This window comes from Mustela nivalis, assembly GCF_964662115.1.
Source record: "Mustela nivalis genome assembly, chromosome: 8".
Taxonomy (NCBI): Eukaryota; Metazoa; Chordata; class Mammalia; order Carnivora; family Mustelidae; genus Mustela; species Mustela nivalis.
In genome coordinates, this window is record NC_139027.1 from 142,170,125 (window position 1) to 142,193,787 (window position 23,663).

At 67.7% G+C, this 23,663-nt stretch overlaps 1 protein-coding gene across 1 annotated transcript in view; it reads right to left on the reverse strand.

Moving 5' to 3' along the window:
* Nucleotides 1-23,663, reverse strand: part of LAMA5 (laminin subunit alpha 5) — a 46,557-nt gene that overhangs the window by 4,918 nt on the left and 17,976 nt on the right. Inside the window, exons 7-61 of the mRNA XM_082746415.1 lie at nt 22,966-23,081; nt 22,660-22,778; nt 22,409-22,499; nt 22,099-22,233; nt 21,892-21,954; nt 18,006-18,146; nt 17,789-17,926; nt 17,558-17,692; nt 17,344-17,478; nt 17,131-17,268; nt 16,673-16,725; nt 16,353-16,458; nt 16,153-16,205; nt 15,947-16,052; nt 15,514-15,613; nt 15,257-15,413; nt 15,003-15,141; nt 14,692-14,834; nt 14,507-14,613; nt 14,253-14,406; nt 13,983-14,143; nt 13,765-13,873; nt 13,056-13,153; nt 12,765-12,966; nt 12,523-12,649; nt 11,800-11,939; nt 11,042-11,157; nt 10,502-10,713; nt 9,909-10,113; nt 9,556-9,700; nt 9,255-9,395; nt 8,980-9,141; nt 8,670-8,771; nt 8,470-8,553; nt 7,595-7,825; nt 7,092-7,205; nt 6,742-6,869; nt 6,474-6,554; nt 6,136-6,350; nt 5,865-5,965; nt 5,601-5,781; nt 5,367-5,516; nt 4,764-4,915; nt 4,583-4,693; nt 4,331-4,442; nt 3,619-3,789; nt 3,314-3,510; nt 3,082-3,198; nt 2,780-2,934; nt 2,357-2,498; nt 2,110-2,212; nt 1,503-1,613; nt 549-725; nt 308-456; nt 57-227 (exon numbers count right to left, since the gene is read on the reverse strand). Coding sequence (XP_082602541.1) covers nt 57-227; nt 308-456; nt 549-725; nt 1,503-1,613; nt 2,110-2,212; nt 2,357-2,498; nt 2,780-2,934; nt 3,082-3,198; nt 3,314-3,510; nt 3,619-3,789; nt 4,331-4,442; nt 4,583-4,693; nt 4,764-4,915; nt 5,367-5,516; nt 5,601-5,781; nt 5,865-5,965; nt 6,136-6,350; nt 6,474-6,554; nt 6,742-6,869; nt 7,092-7,205; nt 7,595-7,825; nt 8,470-8,553; nt 8,670-8,771; nt 8,980-9,141; nt 9,255-9,395; nt 9,556-9,700; nt 9,909-10,113; nt 10,502-10,713; nt 11,042-11,157; nt 11,800-11,939; nt 12,523-12,649; nt 12,765-12,966; nt 13,056-13,153; nt 13,765-13,873; nt 13,983-14,143; nt 14,253-14,406; nt 14,507-14,613; nt 14,692-14,834; nt 15,003-15,141; nt 15,257-15,413; nt 15,514-15,613; nt 15,947-16,052; nt 16,153-16,205; nt 16,353-16,458; nt 16,673-16,725; nt 17,131-17,268; nt 17,344-17,478; nt 17,558-17,692; nt 17,789-17,926; nt 18,006-18,146; nt 21,892-21,954; nt 22,099-22,233; nt 22,409-22,499; nt 22,660-22,778; nt 22,966-23,081 — 7,402 coding nt within the window. The remainder of the gene's footprint in view (nt 1-56; nt 228-307; nt 457-548; nt 726-1,502; nt 1,614-2,109; nt 2,213-2,356; nt 2,499-2,779; nt 2,935-3,081; nt 3,199-3,313; nt 3,511-3,618; nt 3,790-4,330; nt 4,443-4,582; nt 4,694-4,763; nt 4,916-5,366; nt 5,517-5,600; nt 5,782-5,864; nt 5,966-6,135; nt 6,351-6,473; nt 6,555-6,741; nt 6,870-7,091; nt 7,206-7,594; nt 7,826-8,469; nt 8,554-8,669; nt 8,772-8,979; nt 9,142-9,254; nt 9,396-9,555; nt 9,701-9,908; nt 10,114-10,501; nt 10,714-11,041; nt 11,158-11,799; nt 11,940-12,522; nt 12,650-12,764; nt 12,967-13,055; nt 13,154-13,764; nt 13,874-13,982; nt 14,144-14,252; nt 14,407-14,506; nt 14,614-14,691; nt 14,835-15,002; nt 15,142-15,256; nt 15,414-15,513; nt 15,614-15,946; nt 16,053-16,152; nt 16,206-16,352; nt 16,459-16,672; nt 16,726-17,130; nt 17,269-17,343; nt 17,479-17,557; nt 17,693-17,788; nt 17,927-18,005; nt 18,147-21,891; nt 21,955-22,098; nt 22,234-22,408; nt 22,500-22,659; nt 22,779-22,965; nt 23,082-23,663) is intronic.

Consider the following 23,663-nt stretch of genomic DNA (forward strand, 5'->3'; position numbering starts at 1 on the left):
CGTGACAGGCACCTAGCCCCGCCATGCCCGCCCAGCCCACTGTGCCCGCCTGGTACCTGGCGGCTGCCCAGGTAGAGCACAAAGCGATCCCCGGGGGCCTGGCCGGACTCCCGGTTCGGACTCTGGAGGTAGAACTTGAGGGCGGTGTAGGCCGCAAGGTCGGAGAGGTCCCGGGGGGCACGCAGCCGCACCCCAGAGTGACCATTGAACTTCATGGACACCTTGACCTGTGTGGGGGACACGTGGCTCATCAGTGTCCACTGCCTGGTCTTCCCGATGCCCGCCGTCCCCCGGCCCTTGAGCTCACCTTGCTGGCAGCCCCGCGGGCCTGGGCAATGAGCTCCCGCACGCGGCCGATGCTGGCGGACAGGGCCAGGCTGGCGTTGCGTGCGCCGCGGTTTTCCAGGAGGCTCAGCTTGGCGAGCAGCTGCGGGAGTGTCTTCTCCAGGGTGGACACTGCGGGGAGCAGGGGAGGCCGTGCCCCTGACAGCCTGTCCTCCCCGGGCCCCGGCCACCCGCTGTCAGGGCTGTGGCACCCCGGCGCCCACCTGAGCGGCCTGCGTCGAGCACCGCCTGGCCCAGGTCCTGGCCCCGCAGGCCTCCGTACTGGTCTTGCCACTGCTGCAGGCGCTTGCGCATGTCCTGGAGCCGCGACTGCACGCGGGTGGCCGTGGCCTGGGCGTCGGCGGCTACAGCCTTGGCGTGAGCGATCCTGCTGGTCTCGTCTGTGGCGGGCAGCGTGCAGGCAAGCTCAGAGAGACACAGGCGAGGACCGTCCTGGCTTCCCCTGCCCTCCGGGGGCTGGGGGAGCACCAGCCCCGCCCTGACAAACTCCCGCAATCGGGGCACTTAGCACCCCACGGATCTCCCGAGAACCACAGGCATCAGAGACACTATGTGTGTGTCCCGCCCTCCACTGGACAGCTCCTCCCGTGCCCTCCTTTTAGACCACAGCCGGCCACCCCCACACCTGTGTCAGCTCTGCCGTCTGTCCCAGGGCCCTGCTGAGCCTCCATGGCCCCCAAGCCCAAGCTTGCTAGGATGTTCGACCTGGGTCGGGTGCATCACCCCTCGCCCAGAGGCCTGCCCTGGGTCCTTGGCTCTGCCATGTGGGCCTCCGTGCTCCTGCCCCCTCGTGCCGTCCAACCACCCCCTCGGATGGCCTTCCTGGGGGCCCGAGCAGGCCCAATGCCCCTCAGCCTTTGAGGATGAAATGTCCTTGCTGCACGCTCCCCACGGCCCCCCAAACCCTCTCGTTTCTCTCCAAAGCGCCTCCTGCCCCCTTCCCGCTCTCACTCGCTCCTTGGATCTATTTTGTGTAGTTTCCTGACAGGCGAGCCGCTTCTGGGCTGGGGCTGCCCAGCACTCTGGACGGCACAGGTATAGACACGTCCCTGTTCAGGGCCCCACGGAGAGCCCCGGCTGGCACCCTGCTTGTAGGGGGAGGGAGGGTCCCCCTGGGGACAAGCAGAAGGCGAGGGAAGAGGCGAGGACCAACGTACTGGTGTCCATGGCCAGCATGGCCTGTGCCTCCTGGACTCGGGCTGCCAGCTGCTCCTTCTTGGCTTGGGCATCTCGGAGCTGGGTCCTGGTACCCTGGATGGCAGCCCGCGCTGCGGGGGGAGGCAGCCTCAGCCCCAGGAGCCCCCACTCCCAGCGTACAGCCCACCTCGGCCGGCCTCATCAGGAAGGGATGAGGCCAACATGCCCACGGACGGAGACACCCAGACATGAGGACCGTCACTGTGGGGAGGGCGGGAACCCCGTGCAGATGTAACCACCCCCTTCCACAGCTCACACAGGGAAGCTCGGGGGGGACCAGGCCACCATCCAGGGACCCCCAGCACCCCCAGGGCCGAGCAGCAGAGCGCGTGCCCCTTGCCACCAGCCGGCGCTTCCTCCTCCACCAGGCACCCATCCGGAGAGGAGAAACCCCTCCCCGGCCCCTCCACAGCCCCGGGGCCTGGTCCCAAGACCTGGGGGGCGTCGAGCCTCCGCAGAGCTCCCAGGGCAACGCGCTGAGCCGGTGGGAAGTGGGACCCCCACACAGGGCGGCTGTCACACTCCCACCATCACCCCAGCGTGAACAGAGACAGCCCCGGTACTCACCGCGGCCCAGCCTCTGCTGTTCACGGAGAGCGGTCTCCGCTAGGGCACTGCCGTTGATCAGCAGCTCCCGGGCTCGGGGCGCCAGGCCACGCTCTCCCACCATCTGCACACACAGGGGCAAGACGTGCTTCATACCTGCCTTCTGGGAACCAGAGGCGGGCAGCGGCGGGGGGCAGGGGCTCTTGCAGGAGCTGTGGGGGGGGGTAGGGGCTCTTGCTGGGGCCGGGAGGCGGGGGGAGGGCCTCACCGCCCACGTGTGGCTAGCCTGCCGCAGTGCCTGGCTAGCAGCTCCCTCGGCGGCCAGCACGGCGTGGAGAACGCTGCTATAGGCGCTGGCGGCCTCGACGGCCCGTTGGATGAAGCTGTCCTGGTTGAGCCCGCGAAGGACGCTGCGAGCAGGCAGGAGAGGGCCACGGGGTGCGTAGGTTGGGGGCCCGGACCCAGACATCCTCAGACCAACCGGCCTGCCTCCTCTGGTCCCCCCGTCCCCGGCACCTGCCCTGCCGCCCGCCCCCCATGCGCGCCTTTCTCATCCCTTGCGGCCAGTTTGGGCCGGGACCCCTCCGGGGACCTTGTACAGACAACAGCCGCTTCCTCCAGGAGCCCTCCCAGATGGGCCGTCCCCCAGGAAGGCCCCGTTGCACCCCTGGGGCGTTCTGCAGCCACGCACCTGGACAGGTTGAGGGCCAGCTGGGCCAGCCGCTGTGCGTGTGTCTCGGCGGCCTCCACCAAGCCCACCTTGCTGCCTGCCGGGGAGAAGGCCCGCATCTTCTCCAGCAGCGGTGTCTGGGCCCCATCCAGGTTCGCAGCGAGGTGCTCATACTCCTGGAAGGGGCGGGGGTGTAAGTGGGACCCTCCTCCGCTCCTCAACCCAGTCCCCTACTCACTCTCCCCCGAAATGGGAACTCGGAGGCCGCGCTCCGCGCGCAGACCCCTGGCAGCCTCAGAGTCCCCAGGCAGGACCGCACTCACTTCCCTGGCCTGGTCCATGCCGTGTAGGAGTCCAGAGAGCTGGGCCAGGGTGTCACTGGCGGCCTGCAGAGTGGCCCTCAGCGTGGCATTGTCCCTGGACAGCTCCTGCTTCCGGAGCTAGAGGCCCCGGGGAAGAAAGGGGGTGACAAGAACGGAGGTGTGACAGGGTGGGAACGAGGGGCCGCAGGGGGGCGGGGAGCGGGGGAAGGGAGAGGGAGAGCGAGCCCCTCACCAGAGCGTCCTCCAGGCGCTCCTGGTTCCGGCTGTTGAGCTCCTCGGCCTCCCGAGTGGTGCCTACTGCCCGGTTCAGGGCCCCTCGCAGGTCCATGAGGCCAGCCTCGTGCCGGGCCAGCTGGTCCCGGGTGCGTGCGGCCAGCGCCCGGTTCCCCTCCCAGTGGCTGGTCAGCTGCTCCTGCACGCGGGCCAACACTGGCCCAGATCCCAGGTGGGGACGGCTGGGCAGTGACTCCGGGTCCCCACCCAGTGCCCGCCCGGTCCCCCCACCTGCCCCATCTCAAGCTGGTCTCGGCTGCTCACGTCTCTGGGCCGCATCCAGCTGGGCCTCGGCTACTCTTCTTGGGGCGTCCAGGTGTCGGGCCCGCATCTCCCCCAGCAGCCGCTCCGCCTCAGCCAGAGTCCGCCGCACGTGCTCGCCCGACGGGGCCGAGGCATTGGCCGGGAACAGGTGGTCCATCCGGGACTCGAGCTCTATGGGCGGCCGGGGAGGGCGCTCAGGGCCGGCCTGCTGACCGAGCAGACCCCTGCCCACCGGCTCCCACGCCCGAGACCTCAGCCAGCGAGCTCCGAGCGCCAGCACACCACCCAGGAATGCCCTGCACGGCTGGTACAAGCCGGCTCCAGGCCCCAGCTCGGCTCGGCCGCCACACTCTCACCCTCCTCAGCCCCTCCCAACCCCCCCCCAACCCTCTGCCCCAGCTGCCCCTAGGTCTCCTGACCCAACCAGCCCTGTGGCGGGTCGCCACCAAGTGCCTTCCTCCCGCCCAGGCGGAGTCCGCGCCTCCCCTGCGGCGGCCGCTCTGTCTCACTCAGGTGCCACCAGCAGGTGCCCCTCAGTGCCCCCCGCCCCCCTGTCTGGCCACACCACACCCTCTCCGGCCTCGCACGCTGCCCTGCTGTCCACTCAGCCGTGTCTAAGCGGCCAGACCCTGCCGGTTCTTCGAACCCTGCTCCGACCCTGACTGCCCTTCTGCTTGCCCACCACCCGCTACCCAGCCAGGCTCGCCCCTACCGCTCAGGAGGTGGTCCACAGCCCGGATGGCCGCCAGCAGCGCCTGCGCCCGGCCCAGTGAGGCCTTGGTGCTGTCCAGCAGCCGGCTGGCCTCGGCGAGGGCTCTTGTGGCCTGTGGACACAGCATCCTGTCAGGCCACAGCCTAAAGCAAGGATCGGGGGTGACGCTGGGCACTCTGGGGCCCGGGGGTGCCGCCTACAGACGGGCTTTCTAGGGGAGGCGTTCCTGGGCAGGGGTCCCCAGGGTCCTGCCTGGCCGTCCAGCCTCTGCGTGTCCTGTCCGAGGCCGGAGGTCTGCCGTTCCAGGGGCTCCAGCTGCCGCGCTGTCTCGTGGCGGAGGCCCAGGGGGCTCCGGAGCTGCCTCTGGGGAGGAGAGAAGGTGAGAGCCCACAGCCCGAGAGAGCAGACTGGGGTGGGCCAGGCTGAGCGGTACCTGCAGGTCGGCGATGGAGGCGTTGAGTGCGTGCAGCCGGGCCCAGGCCGCGGAGCTGGCGTTGATGCCACGCAGCTGCTCGCGGATGGCGGGGAGGAGGGCGCCGGCCCGCTCCAGGTCGTCCAGCAGCAGGACCACGCAGTGGTCGCACACTGCGGGCAGCACAGGGGGTCAGTGCGGGGCTGGGGAAGGACTCACGGGGTTAGCGCAGTGGGGATGGGTCCGCCAGGGGTCATGGAGTTGGAGTACTGAGCTAGGCGGAAGGTGAGGAGGTCGGTGAGGGTCAGAGGTTAGCCCCGGGTCGCGGGACCAACAGAAAGGCCAGGCTGGGAATCAAGAAGTCCGTCGGGAAGGGGGCGGGTGCCAGGAAGTCAGTACAAGCTCGGGGTGGATCCCAGGGTGGTGGGGACCAGTTGGGAAGTTCTGGACTCAGGGATCAGAAGGCGGGAAGGAGATCAGCACAGAGCCCAGAGGTCCCCCGGAGAACTGAAAGGGAGCTGGGGGACACGAGGTGTCTCTGGAAGTGGAGGTCAACAGATCGTAAGGGGCCGGGCCTCACATGCCCAGACCTGGGAGGCACAATGCTAGGGCACAGGGACGCACCTTCACAGTGGACGCCGTGGCCCCCGGGCCCACCGGGTACCACGACCTGGTGCTGTTGGCTGCAGGCGTCGCAGCGCTCCCCACTGAGCCCAGGGGGGCAGGTGCAGCGGCCCGTGTGCATGTCACAGTGGCCCCCCTGGCACTGGCAGCCTAGGTGTGGAAGAGTGGGGTGAGGGGCTGACGGAGGGTCCCGCGGGGCCGGCCACCCACAGCACCCCACCCCTCCGTACTCACGCTTGCAGCCCTGCTCAGGTAGTCCCCAGTGGCCGGGGGCACACTCACGGCACTGGGGCCCTCCGGCCCCTGGCCGGCAGTGGCACTGCCCGCTCTGCGGGTGGCACTCGGAGCCCTCCGCGGCTGGTCCACAGGCACACGGACGGCAGCCCCCACAGTCCTGGAAGCCGAAGTACCCCTCCTGCGCACAGACTGCGGTCAGGCTCTGCCGGTCGGGCCTGCGGGCCCCTCCCCCACAGCCCCGCCCTTCCAGGAAGCCCCTACCTGACAGCGGTCACAGCGTGGCCCGGTCACTCCTGCCTTGCACACGCAGTACCCACTGTGGGGGTCACAGGTCTCTGTCCCGCACGTGGAGCAGTCACACCCTGCAGAAGGGGTGCTGTGATGGTGGCCCCAACCCCTCACTCCTTCCGGAGCTCCCACCCGACGCAGCCCTGCACCACCCTCGGTCCCTCACTCGCCCAGAGGGATTGTCCCCCACGCCTCCCCCAGGGGCACCCGCCGCACGAGCTCCCTCCCGCCGCGCCAGGCCTACGGGAGCAGTTGCCGGGCACCAGGGCGTTGCCGAAGAAGCCAGGGGCGCAGCTCTCGCAGCGGGGGCCGGTCGTGTGGCGCAAGCAGCCCCGGCAGGCGCCGGTCAGGGGGTCGCAGTCGCTGAAAAGCAGGTTGGGGTCACCATTGCCGCTGCAGTCGCACGGCCGGCAGGAGCTGCCCAGCACCAGCGGGTTCCCGAAGAAGCCCGGCGCGCACCTGGGGTGGGAGGCGAGGGTAGGGTCAGTGGTCTGGGGTGCTCCGCCCACAACGCCCACCTTCCTGCAGGTCCTCGGACAAGCGCGCCCTCCTGCTCGCCCACCTGCCCGCCCGCCCGCTCACCGCTCGCAGGAGGCGCCCGCATAGCCCGGCTTGCAGAGACACTGCGTGCGCCCTCCTCGCAGGACGCAGCCCATGGCAAAGCTGCGGACACAGAGCCGGCTCTTAGACAGTTGCCCACCGTGGGGTGGGGGCGGGGGTGCACCTGGCCAGCCCACCCCAGCTGCTCTGGCCTCCAGGGGGCAGTGCTGGCTCAGCCCGGTAGGGGGTGGGGACCCTCCCTACCAGGGCTGTAAGGGTGACCAACCCTGCGCGGGCTGGCCCAGCTTACTTGTTGGAAGGCACCGCGAGGGGGCAGGGGCAGCTGACACAGGGGGCCATCGGGTCCTCGGACCCACTGCGCACGAAGCCAGGCTGGCAGAGCTCACAGTGGTCACCTTCAGTGTGGTGCTGGCAGCCCTGAGGCAGAAGCGACAGGCAGCACTGATGGTGGAGCCTCTGCTTCCCACCAGCTCGCCCAGCCGTGCCAGGTGCTCTACGCCCAAGGCCAGCCAGTGCCCCACCCAGGACACCTCCCTTCCGCCAGGACCCCAGTTTGTCCATACCACTGACCCAAAGGCTCCCGGTCTTCCCTAGTCTGTGTCTAGGGTGTCTGCCCTGCCTTTGCCCAGCCCTACTCACTGTGCAGACTCCCGAGCCAGGGAGGCAGCGGTCCGAGTGGCCATGGCACTGACAGGGGACACAGCGACCCAAGAAGAGACCTTTGATGTCCCGGTAGTAGCCAGGGGCACATTCCTGGGGCAGAGGCATCCATGGTCAGGAAGAAAGCAAGGCAGCCCGAGGGGCAGGGGAAGGACCTTGCTCTCAGACCTGCAGGGGTCCTGGCCCTGACCCCGCTAGACACGAAGGCAGAACCCCCGAAGCCACACAGATCCCCTGACTCAGGTGCGCACCTCCCCACCACGTGGTCGGGGAAGCGGATCGGTGGCCGAGGCCTGGCCGGACCGGGCGGTGAAGGGACACAGAGTGGCTGTGTGCGCAGAGGGCCCAGCAGCGATACAGTGGACAGTGGCGCGGCCCAGCTCATGGCAGGAAGGCAGGGCTGCTGGGAGGATGGTACCCAGTGGGTGAGGGAGGAGTTGGGAAGACAGAGCGCAAGGGAGGGGTGCCCCCCCCGACCTCACCTGGCACGAATCTCCGCGGTAGTTGGCCGGGCACATACACAGCTCTACGTTGCTGGCCGGAGGCCCCCCGCCCACCTCGCCAGCCACCTCCAGCGCCACGCTGCGCAGGGAGACGGCCGCAGAGGTCTGGGAGAAGAGCGCGCGGATGTGCACCTGCTCCAGGCCCGCCAGCACCATCATGAGCTCCTCACGGGACACGGCGCTGTGCGTCTCCGAGTGCCGGAAGTTCCCCTGCAGGCCGCGGCGGGCTCAGTGGGGCAGCAGGGCCAGGGTGCCGGGTTCCCGGGGGGCTGGATCAGCCCACACCCACGGGGGAGCCAGCACCCGTGCCCCTGCCTCACACTGGGCACAAAGCCCAAGTCCAGACCCGTTAGGAACCCAGACACTAAGAAGATGCCCCTGGCTTTTAGAACAAAACAGCCTCCTACTCCCTGATCTCAGAGACACAAATAGTTCCTTAAATCAGACAGAAACACTAACTGGATGTGAAGAACTGATAAACTTGGGTACAGTAAACATCCGAATTTCTGTTCATCGGAAGACACCTCCGGGACACCGAGAATAGGAGCCAGGCAAGCCGCGGCTTCCACGGGGGACAGGGCAGGGGCCGCACGCGACCTCTCTAAAGCTCTAAGGAAAGACCGTGAGCGGGAGGAGCAGCAGCTCCGAGGGAACTGCAGGGCTGGGCACCCACGGGCGGCCACTCCTGCGTCGGGCTGGGGGCTCTGCGGGCCAGCACGCGGCCAGGAGCACCAGCCCAGCGGCACCCCGTTTTCCATCCTAGAGGGCAGGCACGGCAGCCTGAGGCCCCTCCGGCCTCCCTGGGCTGCGCCAGGGTCCAGGAGGCCCCGGGTGCCCAGGCCAGCCCTGCTCACCTCCACCAGCTGCAGCCGTCCGTGGTGAATGTGGCCGGGCGCCGGGTACACGGGCTCCAGGAACACGATGCTCATCTGGTTGCCCTGGGCAGGGGTTGGGGGGTGGGGTGGGTGGGCAGGTGAGGGCTGGCAGTGAGCTGCCACCCATCCTGCCCGGGAATGCCCACTGCCTGCCCGACCACACCCATGCCACCGGCCACCTGCAGCACCACGTCCGGCCGACTTTCCGTGGGGATGAACACGTCTCCACGCTGGGTCTCCGAGTAAAGCTCGTAGCGGAGGATCCCGCCGTAGGAGGACACCTGGAGACAGAGCATCGTGACCTCGCCAGACCCTGACTGTGGGCCCAGAGTCAACAGCGGTGGCCTCGGGCACCCCTGGGGCCGGGGGCCAGGGTAGGGCTGGGCACCCTCGCAGAGTCCCCTCCCCCCTCAGACACGGGCAGTCTCGGTGCTGTCTTCCCCGGACACCCTCCTAGCGCCCTCCCTGGGGCCTGCCTCGCCGGCTCACCCTGTCCCCCAGGTAGGAGGGCGGGGCCTGCCAGTACAGTTCCGGGAGGGCCTCGAACCCGCGCCGCAGATCGGCGTACAGCAGCTCTGCCTCTGCCTGCAGCTCGTGAGGAACCACCTGCCGGTCACTGCTCAGCAGCGTCCAGCCCTCCATGTCCACGTGCTGCGGGCACACGGGAAGGGCACTGAGGTCAACAGCCAGAGCGCGCTGGCGGGGGGTAGCAGTCCCCTCCCCGAGACGCCCCCCACGTGGGCTGGGTCCCCCGGCCCACACACCTCACGGCGGCTGAGCACGGAGCCCCGGCAGCGCTCGGTGGCCCCGAAGCAGAAGCAGCGGGTGCAGCCCTTGGGGTTGGCAGCATCGAGGGAGAAGGTCCCGAGGCGGCACTGGTCACACCGCGGGCCCTGCACGTTCTCCTGGGGGCGGGCGGGCAGGACGGGTCAGTCGGCCGCGTGCTGCACCCCTGCCCGCCCTGGCGCACTATCTGCCTCCGCCATGGGCTGACGCTCCCCGGAGCCTCCAGGAAGCCCTGGTTAAGGCAGCGCGGGGTGGGCGGGTGGCTGAGCCTGGTCTTACCTTGCAGTGGCACCGGCCTGTGAGGGGGTCACACATGCTGGGCACGGAGCCTGCCTCGTGGCAGTCGCAGGGACGGCAGCTGGGGTAGCCGTGGAAGCCGGGGGCGCAGGTGTCACAGCGGCGCCCAGCCACATTGGGTCTGCACCTGCGAGAGGGGGCTCAGTGGCTGGCCGGACCCGCCCCCAACTCCGACCTCTCGGGCCGAACCAAGACCAACCACAGGTGGCCCCCCCGAGGCCTACCCCTCCCTCCAGCCCATCCCCTGAACTGGAAAGTGTGTGCTTGGTGGCAACGCCAGCCCCTGACCCAGGACCAGCCCGGGGCCACGGGGACAGCCCCAGTGCCCAGCTCACTTGCACTGGCCACTGTCCACGTCGCAGGTGGGGTCAGTGAGCTCCTGAACACCGGGCCCTGAGCAGTTACACTCCTCACAGCCCACCAGGGGGTGGCAGCCAAAGCTCTGGGGCTGGCAGACGACGCAGTCGGGCGGGACGGTGCGCGGCGGACAGACGCACTGGCCAGTGAGCTCGTCACACAGGCGGCCTCGGCACTCGCAGGCTGTGGGGAGCACGCACCGGGTGCGGGTGAAGCCCTCTGCCCCGTCGGAGGCTCTGGTGCAGCCTGGGGGGCACGCCCACTCCCACCCAGGTGTGGTTTCGGCTCCAGCCCTGGGCCGCTCCTTTGGGGTGGGGTGAGTTGCCTAGAATTGCCATCTGGTCGCTGATGTGTGACACCCAGGTCACTACTGCCTGAGGCCCTGCAGACAGGGGCCAGCTGGATGGGTCTGCCGGCGCTAGAACCTCCTCCTGACCACGGCGGCCACCATGGCGGCCACAGTAGCCATGGCGGCCACGGTAGCCACGGCGGCCACGGTAGGACGCTTCCTTCCCCCCAGCAGGAAGCCCCCTGGGGAGCAGGTACCACTCCCGTGGCCTCAGGTACTCACGCCTACAGTTGGGGAAGCCCCAGTAGCCAGTGGCACAGCGGGAACAGTCGCGGCCGATGACGTGGGCCCGGCAGGGACACTGGCCCCCAAAGGGCTCACACGTGGGGCCCGTGGCCCCCATTTCATGGCAGCCGCAAGGCCGAGCCCCGTTGTTATAGAAGAGAGAGAGAGAAGAGGCAGCATCACGACAGAACGGGGACGAGCTCGTGGGGCTGGTTGGGGGAGAAGCAGGTGTGAGGCCAACCCAGGCCCCGAGCCCCCTGGCCCCAGCCTGGGCCCCTGTCCTGTCCCAGCCCAGTCCCCACGCTTGCCCAGGATCCCGTGCCCTTGCTCTGCCCCGCCCCGGGCCCCCCACCCTGTCCCAGTCCAGTCCTGGCCCCAAGCCCCAACTCTTGCCGGGGCCCCGTGCCGTGGGCCCGCCCCAGGGCCCCCCACCCAGCCCTGGCCCCGTGCCCCAACCCTTGCCTGGAAACCCCACCTCCTCAGCTCCCCCTTACTGCCCCGCCCTGCCGTGAGCCCCGAGCCACAGCCCCAGCCCACCTGATGTGGTACCCACGGCTGGCACACTGGCTGATGAAGTCGTAAGACTTGTCCAAGGGCTCCTCTCGGAGATAGCTGGGGCTGTAGGCCTCCTCGGGGACCACTAACACATACTCCTAGGGGGTCAGGACCTGGTCACCTTCCCGTGGGCCCCACAGACGACCCGGAAGGGGGAAGTGTCCCAGACCCTGCCAGCAGGAGCACGCGGCCGGGGGCCTCTGTGACCGGCCAGGACAGCCGTGATGGTAATGGCAGCAACACACCCCAGCACTTGGCCCCACAAGGCTGGCAGGAGCTGGGTCCCCACGGGGCTGCTTAGAAGGGAGTCGGCTTCTGGGGCCTAATGGAAGCTTGGGGTCTGTGAGGAGAGCCTGGCCTCCTGGTGCTCTCTCCCGTCACTGCCTGCCACACTTGCCTTGGCTCTCCGTCTCCACCCATCCGGGCCTCCTCCTCCAGGAAGGCCACCCTGCCCAGCAGGGCCCCAGGGGACTGGTGGACGACATCTCGGCTCTTAGGTACTTGCCCCACACTGAGGCCTCACAGCTCGGCCCGGAGGCCTGACAGCTGCTGCTCCTTGGCACCTGGCACAGGCCTGGGCCGAGGCAGACGGGGGAGGCCCCTGGGCTGAGTGGCCGATGGCGTGGCAGCTGGGGGGACGGCTGGTCCCCGGACAGGGTCAGGACGTCCACACCCCGAAAGGCTAGCCCCGTGTCAGGCCCTGAGTGTTCTGCACGCAGACGTGGCAGCCTTGGACTCACCAACCAGAGCCAGCGGCCGTCCGGCACCCGCACGGTCACGGTGAGCTCTCTGTCGGTCACATCCAGGACGGCTCGGCCCTCGCACACAACCAGGGCGCGGCAGCCGTAGCCATGTGGGCAGAAGCTGGCGTTGGCATGGCCTCGAGGGAGAAGGAAAGGCACGTCTCTGTGTCCCGCCCGCACCCCACGGACCAGCCCTGGTCCTGTGGCCTCATCCCAGGGGCACTCCTGGGGTCACCAGGGAGGAAGAGATGCCACCGGACAGTGCCCTGGCTGCCAAGGAGCATGCGGCCGTGACACACAGCAGGGACCTGTGGTCCGTCTGAGGACAGCTGGCCCGGCCCACTCGCAGGACGCGGGCCAGAAGCAGCCACGCACAAAGGCCCACTGGGCATAGCCCTGAGCTTCGCCCGCGGAAACAAAGCACATATACACGTAGGGACGCGAGTCCCATCACCGTGTGTCCCACGGCGAACCCTCGGTTACCCTGGAATGTGACAGGGTGAATCCCGACTTTCAGGTGGAGTCAGGAGCAGAGCCAGGCAGAGGGCCGCGAGGCTGGGGCTGCTGTGTGCGCTGGGCCCTGGGCCCCCCGTTTAAGGACTAAGAAAGGACGGATCTGTCCATGTCTGGGACGACCACCACAGAGCGGGGCTGTGTCAGAAGACCCCTGATGGGCTTCTCTCCCGGGGGGCCGCCCCCTGGCCCGCCACGGCCGCTCACCTTGCCAGACTCGGCCCCCGCTGATGAGGACCTCCACAGCGAAGGTGGGGTGGTCGGGCTGGAAGCCGTGCAGCAGGAAGGCGTAGCGGCCCAGGGCGGGCACGTGAGTGCTGAAGACCACGGTACCCTGCAGGGAAGGAGGGGCTTGGGGAGCAGATGCAGGGGTGGGGACCCGGGCAGGGCTGGCGGCCTGGAATCCCACCCCTGTCCTCAACCCCGTCCCTCCTGGCCCGGGCCCTCACCTGGGGGTGGCGCAGCAGCGTGGGCTCCACATCCGGGTCCACGGCAGTGGGGGGCCGAGGCTGGGGCCCTGACGGGGGTGCGCCGGGGATGAGGTCCTGCGACTGGGCCAGCGGGAGGCCAGGGGCCAGCGGCAGCACCCGGCAGTCCCTGAGGAGGATGGGCTGGGCCGGCTTTGGGAAGCGAGACAGCAGGCAGGTGGCACTGGGGACGAGTGCAGAGGTGAGGCCCTGGACCCGGCCAGTGTGCCCCTCTGGCTGCCCCGGCCCCTCCCGCCACCCCCGTCCCCACACCTGCTGGGGCCGAAGACACCATGACGGCTGACACAGCGGACCCGAGGCTCCACAAACTCCAGGCTGAAGGTCTCCACGGGCACCAGGGTGACACTGTGCTGCGGACGGACGACCGGGCGTGGACACGGAAACACGGGAGGGCCCCTCCCTCACCCCTGCATCCGACCTGCATGCCTCTTTGCACCAAGTCTCTGCCTCCTCTGGATGCTTGACCCCAGCCCTCACGGGCAGTTTCCAGGCCAGGAGCCCATCTCAGCTGTCCTCACAGCTGCCCACCCTGCCGGAGCCCGGCTGCACGTTGGCCGCCAGCCTCCCCCTCAGCTCCAGGGAGCTGGCGCGGACACGCACACGGCGAGCACGGGTTCGGGAGAGGCCCTTCCGCCCTGCCCCATCTGGCACGACATAGGTGCGTGCTACGGGCACAGCAAAACATAAGCCAGCAGAGCCGTCTGGAAACACCCCACGGGGAAGACCCAGGACGCCGCGCGGCCGACCGGGTGTCGCCATGAGACACGGCCGGAAGCGTGGGCTGCAGGTTCTGCTGAGAAACTGCGGGACAGGCTGAGGACGCGGCGGTCAGAGCTGGGGTGGCCACAAGGGACAGCGGCGAGGGCTGGTGACGAGCCCTCGGGGCTGTTTAAAATCTTCTGAAGGACCTGACATGGCAGGGGAGTCCCGGGGGCCTGTGCAGCGGGGGTCAGGGCCTTACCAGGAAGAAGCGCGCCTGCTCGGCTGTGAGCCGGACGCTGGCCTCTGTGTCCAGGTAGAAGGCAGCCAGGTGGCGCTGGGCATCCAGTGCGGTACCCCGGCACAGGGTGCTGCGGGAAGGGGCAGGGGTGCTCAGCGGGGCGGAGGGGGGGCAGCGCTGGGGCCCGAGCCCTCCCACACAGCTCCCCCAGACTTGAATCCGTGCACCTCCCTGTGCACCTGTAAGGGCAGGGGTGGAGAGTGAGGGCCGCCTGCTGGGGGGCCCGCTGGGGGGTGTGCATGGCCACGCCCAGCTCCTGGCGGCCGTCCTCCTTGGCGTACTCCAGCACCAGCACGTAGTGGCCCGGCCGGGGCACGGCCACCTGAAGCTGAACGTCCACCTGGGGGCGGCACCATGGTCAGAGGTGGTGTCCTGTCCTGGCAATATGCACCCCACCCCCTCCCCGCACTCCAGACCCTGCCCCTCTACAAGGTCCCAGGGACACCCACGTCACTGCCCAGGCAGGCGGCCAGGGGCGGGTGTGAGGGGCTAAGCTGCTCCGTGGGGCACGGCCGGGGCAGGCTGTTGTCCTGGCGACACAGGGCCTCCGGTCCTGCTGCAGAGGGGAAGCCGTCCAGGGGCAGGTGGCTGTAGAGGAGGCAGCTGGGGTGGGGGAGGGGGGAACGTGGCTGCGGTCAGCAGGGGCGAGCAGCCCAGGCCCAGGGCGGGGCAGACCCCCCGCCCCCACCGGGCCGGCGCTCACGTGTGCCCGGAGCGCTGGGCGGGGGGCCGGAAGGCGCAGGCCTCGGTCACCCGCAGCTGCAGGAGGGCCGCCTCGTAGTAGGTGCTGGGAAGTAAAACCACATAGTCCTGGCGGGCAGGAGATGAGGTCGGTACACTGGCCCTTGGCCCGGGCCCGGGGCCCCACCCACTCAGCCCCCACCTCACCAGGAGCACCCCTTCAGCCTCCACGAGCAGGGTCCAGGCGCCAGGGTTCAGCACGAAGGGCTCGCCGAAGCCCCTCTGGGGCACTGTGACAAAGGCAGGCTCCGTGCTGGGCGGGAAGGTGACGGGCTGGCTCTGCTCTGTGCCTGGGGACACAATGTGAGACCCTCGACCCTGCCCATGGGCCACCCCGGGCGGGGGAAGGGGACAGGTACACCAGGGCCAGGGCATAGGCTGCCCCCCGCCCACCCACGGGCCCAGGCGGGGCTGCAGGGAGGGGCGGGGAGCGGTTGCGGGGCCGTCCCGGCACTCACAGTTGACGCAGGTGGCCGACCTGCCCTCCTCTCGCACAGAGACGTGCCCACTCACGCTGGCGGGCCCACGGTTGACATAGCGGAAGACCAGCCAGAAGAGGTCGGGGGAGGTCACGTTCAGCTTTGCCACGATCCTGGGCTGGTGGGGGGAAGGGGCATGGAGAACCAGGCGGCCCCTCCCCAGCCACGCCTTGCCCGCCCCCTCCATCCGCTGCGGGGGCGCCTGAGGCCTGCGCCGTGGAGGCGGCCCCCACCTGCACGGGCGTCATCTGCGCGTAGCCCCTCCAGCTGAAGCTCTCGAACTCGAGGGGGTTGAAGCCGAAGCGCACGGTGTGGCCACCCGGCGTGGCCGCCTCCTCCAGCTCCAGGCGGAGGTCGTGCAGGTCGGGGAGGTAGTGGTCTCGCGCCGGCCTGGCCGCGGCAGGGGTGGTCAGAGGCAGCCCACAGGGTCCCCGGCGGGTGAGCCACCCAGCCAGCCCCGTCCCCCCGAGCCAGGGGCGGCGGCACCTACTCGCTGCAGGTGAGGCCCTGGGTGTTGGGGCGGCACCGGCAGGCGCCTGTCCTCGGGTCACAGCCCTGTCCAAGCGCACCACCGACGTCACACCGGCAGCCTGCGGTGGGGGAACAAGGTCCACGCTGCTCGCTGCCCTCTCCGCCCCCACCCCGGCCTCGCGGCTCTGCCCACAGTGGGCTCTGGACCCTGCTCCGGCCACCCAGGCCCCTGGGGCTCTGTCCACTGTCTGTGGAGGGCAACAGGGACCAAGAGGCCAGCTCCGAAGGGCCACCAGGGGCTCTGGGGGGCGCAGGATGGAGGGCGGAAGATGGAGCAGCCCCTCCCTTCCATGCCCAGCACAGGCCTCCCCAGACCAAGGTGCCCGCCTCACGCATCCTTCCCTGGCCTCAGCCTCCCCCGGGATATCGGCTGAGGGCCACGGGGCACATACTGCGGCAGCCGAAGTAGTCAGCCTGGTCTAGCCCAAAGAAGCCATCCCGGCACGCCGCACAGGTCTGGCCGCACACGTGAGCTTTGCAAGAGCACTGGCCATCGCCCTGCGGCAGAGGGGTGCGGGGAGGTGAGACCATGCCGGACAGAGTGGGGTCTGGACGTGCCCGTCCCACAGCCCCCGGGCAGCTCGGGCCTCGGACTCACCGGCCGGCACTCGGCAAGTCCGCCCACCGTGCCCCGGGGATCACAGCCGCAGCCTGGCGGAGAGAGAGAAAGCCCGGACGCTGCGGGGCCGGCCCTCAGCTCCCCGCGCTGCTACCCTCCCCCCGACTCCCCAGCGCCCCCGTGCTCCCCTCCCCCCGACTCCCCAGCGCCCCCGTGCTCCCCCCCCGCCACAGACTCACGGGTGCAGCCCTCGGGATTCCCGGGACTCAGCCCCCAGAACCCGGGTTTACAGCGATCGCAGCTGGGCCCCTCCACATGGGCCCGGCACATACAGGGGGCCTGGGTCTGGGAGAAGAAGGGACTGAGGGTCAGGACGGGTCCCTGCCCCGTCCCCCCTACCCAAAACCTCAGCCCTGGAGCCCCGACACAGCCCCATCCCTGGCCCGTCCCTGGACCAGGGACAGAGGACAAGCCAAGGGAAGAAACGGCCCGAGGTTGCCCAGGCGACAGCAGCGTGGGAGTGAGGGGGGCCCTCCCCTGACGGCCGACCAGGGCTTACCTCAGGAAGGCTAGGATCCGCGGGGGCCAGGCCGGCAGGGTGGCAGGAGCCGGCTGGGGAGAGACCCAGCCTGCGGTCACTTCGCTGTCACAGACTCCGATGGCCACAGGCCTCCCCAGGCCTGGCCCGGACCCGCGCGCCCACGCACCCTCCCCCACTCCAGGGAACAGGAACGAGTGCGACAAGCCATGAGGCCTGCAGACGTGTGTGTGAACGCGGGCTGTGCAGACAGCTGTGAACACGCATGCACGAAGCCCGCGGACACAGGGCGATGGACCTGCACACCGAGGACGGAGCCACGGATACGTGCATATGACCGTCCACGCGCAGCACGCGGTGCTCACGTGGCCGTGCGCAGGGACGGCCGCAGGAACCCACGCAGGTGCACACGCGGCCCGTGTGCGGGGACGACACAGGAAGGACACACGGCACGGGACAGGCCCACGGCACGCGCTCACCTTCACAGTAGGGGAAGTTGTAGGTGCCTGGCGCGCACATGTCACACCGCAGCCCCGTCACCCGGGGCCGGCAGGGGCACTGCCCGCTGCGGGAGTCGCAGGACGCGTGCAGGGAGCCCTCGGCGGAGCAGCGGCAGGCTAGGCAAGGATGGCAGGGCGTGGGCATGCGGTGGGGACACGCCCGCCCTCCCTGCCCCCCGCACGGGCACTCACGGGCACAGTCGGGGAAGCCGTGGAAGCCGGGGCTGCACTCCTGGCAGGTGGTGCCCGCGTAGCCTGGGCGGCAGTGGCACATCCCGCTCGCCCTGCACAGCTGGTCCAGGGAACCCCGGGGGTCACAGGTGCAGGCTGCAGGGGACAGGGGTTAGGTCCCGGGCGTGCGGCAGGTCCTCCTGCTCCCCTCCGGCCCCGCCAGCCCTCTGCTCACCGCGGCAGTTGGGGTAGCCATGGTAGCCTGGGCGGCAGCGGTCACAGTGAGAGCCATCAAACTCTGGCCGGCACAGGCAGTGACCAGCCTCATCACAGCCCTCAGGCAGGGTCCCCACAGGGCTGCAGCCACACACTAGGGAGCAAAGCAGCACACCGGGGCCCCTAAGCCAGGCAGGCCATGCCCCGGGGCCCCACACCCACCCTTGCCCGCTGGGGAGGCCTCGCTCACACTGGCAGAGAGGGAAGTGGAAGTAGCCCGGGGCACAGCGGTCACACGCGGGCCCCTCGAAGCCCTCCCGGCAGGTGCAGCGGCCCGAGTCCTGGTCACAGTCCCCATCCACCACTCCAGGGCTGGAGCACTGGCACGCTGCGGGAGGGGGGACCGTGCTCAGTCAGAGAGGGGACAGGCTCCCAGGGTCGGGGGACAGGGTCAGGGCGACACTCACGCTGGCAGCTGGGGCCGTAGAAGCCCGGGGCGCAGCGCTCGCAGTGGATGCCCTGGAAGCCGGGTTTGCACACGCAGCGTCCCAGCCGTGGGTCCCTGCGGCAGGCGTTGCCCTGGGTCCCTGCGGCACTGCAGTCACAGTCTGGCGGGGGGAGGGGGGTTCAGACGCCCGCAGACCCGGCCCTCCCCGCCACACACTCGCTCCCTCGTCTCCACACCGTGCTCACACCGCGCCAGGAGGCAGAAACTGCCAGAAGGCGGAGCCGCTGTCTGTGGAGAAGCGTGTCACAGAATCAGGGTGGCCCAAACTCGCGGGACTGTTGGCAACGCAACTGCTAAGTCCGCGGCAGGCGCCAACACAACCAGAGAAGACGTAAAAACAAAACGGTAACAAGGCAAAAAAGAGACTCCAATCTGATTTATGAGTAATTCTGCAGCTCAGAAAAGAGGAGGGAACATCTTACGCGCAAAAAGAAGTCACGACCACTGTTTGTTGTTCGTAGAAAGTGACGGTCTGATAGTTGTCGAGCGCAGGGTGACCCCCGGCTGGACCAGAGAGAGACAGAACACTGAAATCCCTCAAGAAGAAACGCAAGTTATCCCAAACTGAAACCCGTCTGCTGCCCAACCTGGCAAGACACGGGCGGGAAGGAGGGGTCTCAGGAGACAGAGAAGCAGGAGCAGGAGCAGGAGCGAGCCCCGCCTGACTGCCACGGCCTTGCCCGCGCCATGGCTCTTCTCACGACTAGAACCAGAGGCCTCAGTTTGGCTCCTGAAGGAAAATCGAGTCATGTTCTCTTGAAAAGATGCACCTTGAACCCAGGACCCAGACGGGCCACGGACAGCTTCGTGAGGGGACAGCAAGGTGCAGAGAAGGCAGGCAGAGACCCCAGAACATTCCAGGGAACCCAAGCCACAAGCACCAGTGGGACGAAGGGAGCTCGCCACCCAGGTCTGCAGGATGCCTGCAATCTAAGAGCAGGACACGGGGTCACGGGGTGCCAAGGGCCAAAACCCCTGAGTTGGAAGGTTCTAGCAAAACCACCATCCTGGACAGAAGGGCTGGAGACTCCATCCCCAGACCCTGACGAGGTTGGAGCAGGGACGTGTGGATTTAAACACCTTAATGAACACACGTGTCAGTGGGCGTACACGTGGCGACCTGTACCCTGCACGGCTCTCACGGACCCCTCACACGTTCCCGGAACATTCCAAAGGGCATCACGTTCTAGGTGAGAAGCAAAGACCCCATCCGACCCTGGTGCGGCGAACCGCGGACTGAGCCGTCACACAAGGACAGAACGGCCGCGTCACTGCCCCGCGCGAGGGGCCGGCCAGGCGGCCCTCCGTCTCCGTCTGCCCTGTCCCCACTCGTGGCGTGTGCTCTCTCTCTCAAATAAATAAATAAATAAATAAAATCTTTAAAGAAAAAAAAAGGAAGTTAGATCTCTCCCCCAAACTGAAACGAGAAAAACCCCAGCAGATCTTATAGACGGAATCTTAAGCTGTAACTTGAAAACACCAATAAATTCAGGAAACTTCTGCTACGTCTAATAAGTGGAGGAGGAAATAGAAGAAATTGGACCAGACAGCAAGAGAAACGAAAGGCACAAATCACGATGGAAAGCTGTGCATGATTTTTTTCTTTTTCTTTTTTTTTTTTTTTTAAGATTTTATCTATTTGACAGAGAGACACAGCGAGAGGGAGCACAAGCAGGGGGAGCAGGAGAGGGGGAAGCAGGCTCCCCACTGAGCAGAGAGCCCGATGCGGGGCTCGATCCCAGGACCCTGAGATCATGACCTGAGCTGAAGGCAACAGCTTAACCCACTGAGCCACCCAGGCACCCCCGGGCGTGATTTTTATACCAATACGGTTTTAAAATCCAAAGGACACGATCTGCTAAAGAAAAATGACTCAAACCGACCTACGCTGAGGTGGGAAATGAACACAAGAACCAGACAAGAAATGATGAGCATCGAAGACCAGCAGGGTCAGGACCAGGCATCCTGCTAAGTTCCATCAAACTCCTAAGATTTGGGTGGTTTCTGGGGCGCCTGGGGGCTCAGCGGATGAAGGGTCTGCCTTCAGCTCAGGTCACAGCCTCAGGGTCCTGGGATCGAGCCCCGCATCGGGCTCCCTGCTCAGCGGGGAACCTGCTTCTCCCTCTGCCGGCTGCTCCCCATTCATGTGCTCTCTCTCAAATAAATAAAATGTTAAAGGAAGGAAGGAAAAAGGCAGGAAAGGAAGGAAGAAATGGGTGACTCCGTGATGTGTAGACCGCTGTGGAGCGTAACCAAGTGTGGGTCATTTCCCAAGTATTTTCAATTACAAAACTTAAGCAAGACGGCCCACACACACCCCACCAGAAAAACCACCAGGAAAGCTTTCATCCAGCCACCCTTACGAATACAGACACACAGGTGCTCGCTAGGAGAGGCTCGGGTAGAATTCCTCGCACGATCCGCGGCCCGGCACTGAAGCCGCAGCGGCGTGGGCCGTCTGCAGCGCCGACCCCGGGCCGGGGGGATGGAAGGGCCCCCAGCACGTCTGCTGGGCATCAACAACCCACAGCCCCAGGGCCGCTCAGCGGCTCTGCAAATCAGGTCTTCCCGGAATGCAGCCAGGCTCACGTACGTCCACACGCTCGATGCCACGATCCAGCCACGATCCAGCCACGGCGCGTGACGGCGGGGCTCCAGAGCCATGCACGATAGGACACAATGGCCCTCACCGTCGAGAGCAGGCCAGTACCCTCCGGCTCCTCCTGGGAGAAGGCCGCTGACCCACGTTCCCAGCACCGAAGCGAAGCAGACACAAACACGTACGGAGAAACCGTCGAACAGCGACAGGCACAAGTGAGCGAGTGGAGCGTGTGCCACGTGCGCACGCGTCGGAGGGAGTCAGAGGCAAGAACTGCGGCCACAGGACCCACTGGGGGTCCACATGCCAGCCCAGGGAATAGGAACCCTGAAGACACAGGGCGGGAGGCCCCGCCGGGACACGGGGTGCGCGGAGAGCCGGCCCGCAGACAGAAACGTGAGCACGGAGCCTGACGACGCACTCCCCAGGAAAGCAGATACGTGCTCAGGACACACTCAAAAGAAGGTCCCCTCACAGACGTGTCAAAGACACACAGGAGACGACAGATGCCAAATGCGGTCTAACCAAGACCCCGCCGGCAGCTGCGCACACCCCGTTATGAAGGGGCGTCCCGAGAGGTGCGCCCAATTCCAGACACATGGCAGGAGGTGGGGGTCCCAGCCGGCCGAGCTGACAGCCACAAGCAGGGCCCGGGGTCCAGCGAGGACCGTCTGCACCTACGGATGCCGCTACCGTCACGTCGCCCAACACGGCTTCTTTCAAGACAGTGATTTGGCAACCTACAGCCCAGAATGTGCCAGAACAGGCAAGTCTCGTGACTCAGAACCTTCTAGGAAATTGTTTTACAGAAATTATTGAGAATTTATGGAAAGCTTGTGCTGCAAGGATGTTTACTGTAGCATTTTTTTTAGTTGGAAAGAACTTAAATTTCCAACAATTTGGGCTTGACTGAAGAAATGCTACATCTGTCCGACGACACAGAACATGAGGAGACATGCTGACAGGAGCGGCGCAGGAGAGCCAGAGCAGCTCCCAGGGCACGTGCCGGTCTGCGCCCAGCACCGGGGGCAGCGCGTGGGAGGGGCCCGGCTGTGGGGGAGGGGCCGCGCGACAGTGACGCGACTCTGGGTACCCCTGTTCTGCTTCATGCAGTAGGTCTCCTAACACGAAGACGCATCACGTGCATGAAAACACAAGAGCCGGACATGACCCCACACGACAATCCCACTCTCAGGGGGACCTCCGTGGGGGCCAGGGCGGGACAGGGGCCTCGGCGGACACTTACTCACGATCTGTCCCGCCGGCAGCACTTGCTCTCCGGTGTCATTGGGGGAGAAGGAGGGCACCGCTGAGGGAAGAGACAGCACGGGTCAGCCGGGTCAGCTCGGCGCGGCCGGAGGGGCAGACAGGACCGAGGGCTCCGCCCCGGGTCCCCCACAGGGCTCTGGGGACTGTGGCCCAGCCCCCCCCGCCCCCCAGCCGACGCCCTCACGGTAGCAGCGCGGGAAGCCGGTGAAGCCCTCGGCGCAGGCGGCGCAGTGCTCGCCCGTGAAGTTGGGCCGGCAGTAGCAGCGGCCCGTCAGGTCCTCACACGTCCCGTCCATGAAGTCCGACTCGCAGCTGCAGCCTGGGCGGGCACCGGGGCCTCGTGAGACCCCGAGTCGGGGGCCACGGGGCTGGCTCTGCCTCCCCAGCGCGGGCAAGGGGGAGGAGAGCCCGGCTGGGCCTCCTGGAGCAGCACGGGGGGCCCCCCCGACACCCCCGTCCCCCAGGAGCGCCCTCCCTGGGCTGACCCCACTCACGGCGGCAAGCATGGGGAGAGTCGAGGGGCTGGTCTGGGGCCCGGAAGAAGCCAGGCAGGCAGCGCTCACAGTTGATGCCGGTGGTGTGATGCTGGAGGCGGACGGGGCCGCTGAGTGCGGAGACCCTCCCGCCCCCCAACTCCCCCCACTCTGGCCCTGGGTGCACCACGCCGGGGGCCCCGGGCCACCACCCCATGCCCCGGCCCAGCCAGCTTGCCACCACGGGCCCCCCCGCCCCCCCCAACTCCCACCTGGCAGTCGATGCACACGCCCCCTCCCTGGTAGACGTTGTCCTGGTTCTGGCTGGCGCTGAGCCGGTCTACCTCAGGGTCATAGAAGCAGTCATCGGCGTGGCCATGGCAGTTGCAGGCTGGAGAGAAGGGGCAGAGCTGTTACAGGCCTCCCAGGACCCGCCTCGCAGGGACCCCCAGGGCACATCTCACAAACACCAGCGGCCCCGGATGTGGCTGGTGTGGGGGACGGCACACACCACGTGGCCGGAGCAGAGCTGGGCGAGTGGGGCGGGGGCTGCCGGTGAGCGGGGGCTGGACACTCACACTGGCACTCGTTGGCGCTGTCGGCGGTGGCCGGCTTCCACGGCCGCTGGTGGAAGCCAGGACAGCAGCGGTCGCAGGAGCCCCCACACGTGTTGTGCTGACAGGTGCACTGCAGCCTGTGGGGACACGGGACAGTAGGGGCCACACTGTGGACCTGGGGGCACAGGGGCCGCACCCAGCCTTCACGGAGCGGAGCAGGAGGGACTGGATGTGTTGGCGGGTGGGGACTGGGACGGGGACGGAGTGGTCAGTGCGGGCGGGCCCCACCTGCAGAGCACCTGGCCAGGTCCTTCAGGATCGAGCTAACCCCTCCTTGCCACGGCCGGGCCCTCAGGCCGAGCCCACAGCCTCCCTGGGCAGGGGCGGAGGCCCGGGTCTCCCTCAGCAGTATGAGCTCAGCCAGACGCCCCCATGCTTTCCCCAGGGGCAAAGGGCCAGGAACGGCTTCCTCTTCCAGCGGGGTTGGACACCAGGCAGAGGTTGGAATCCTGCCAGCCATTCTAGAGAGCGGCTCCTGCCGGCTCAGGGGGACAGCTGGCCACGGCTCAGGCCTGAGGTGGCAGCCTCCTACCACTCACACACCCCTACCAGAGTCGCACCCGACACGCCCCTCCATGACTCAGCCACAGTGGGGCTGCCTGCTCGGTGGGCCTGGGGCCAACACCGCACCTGCTATGCTCGGTACCGAGCCGGACCTT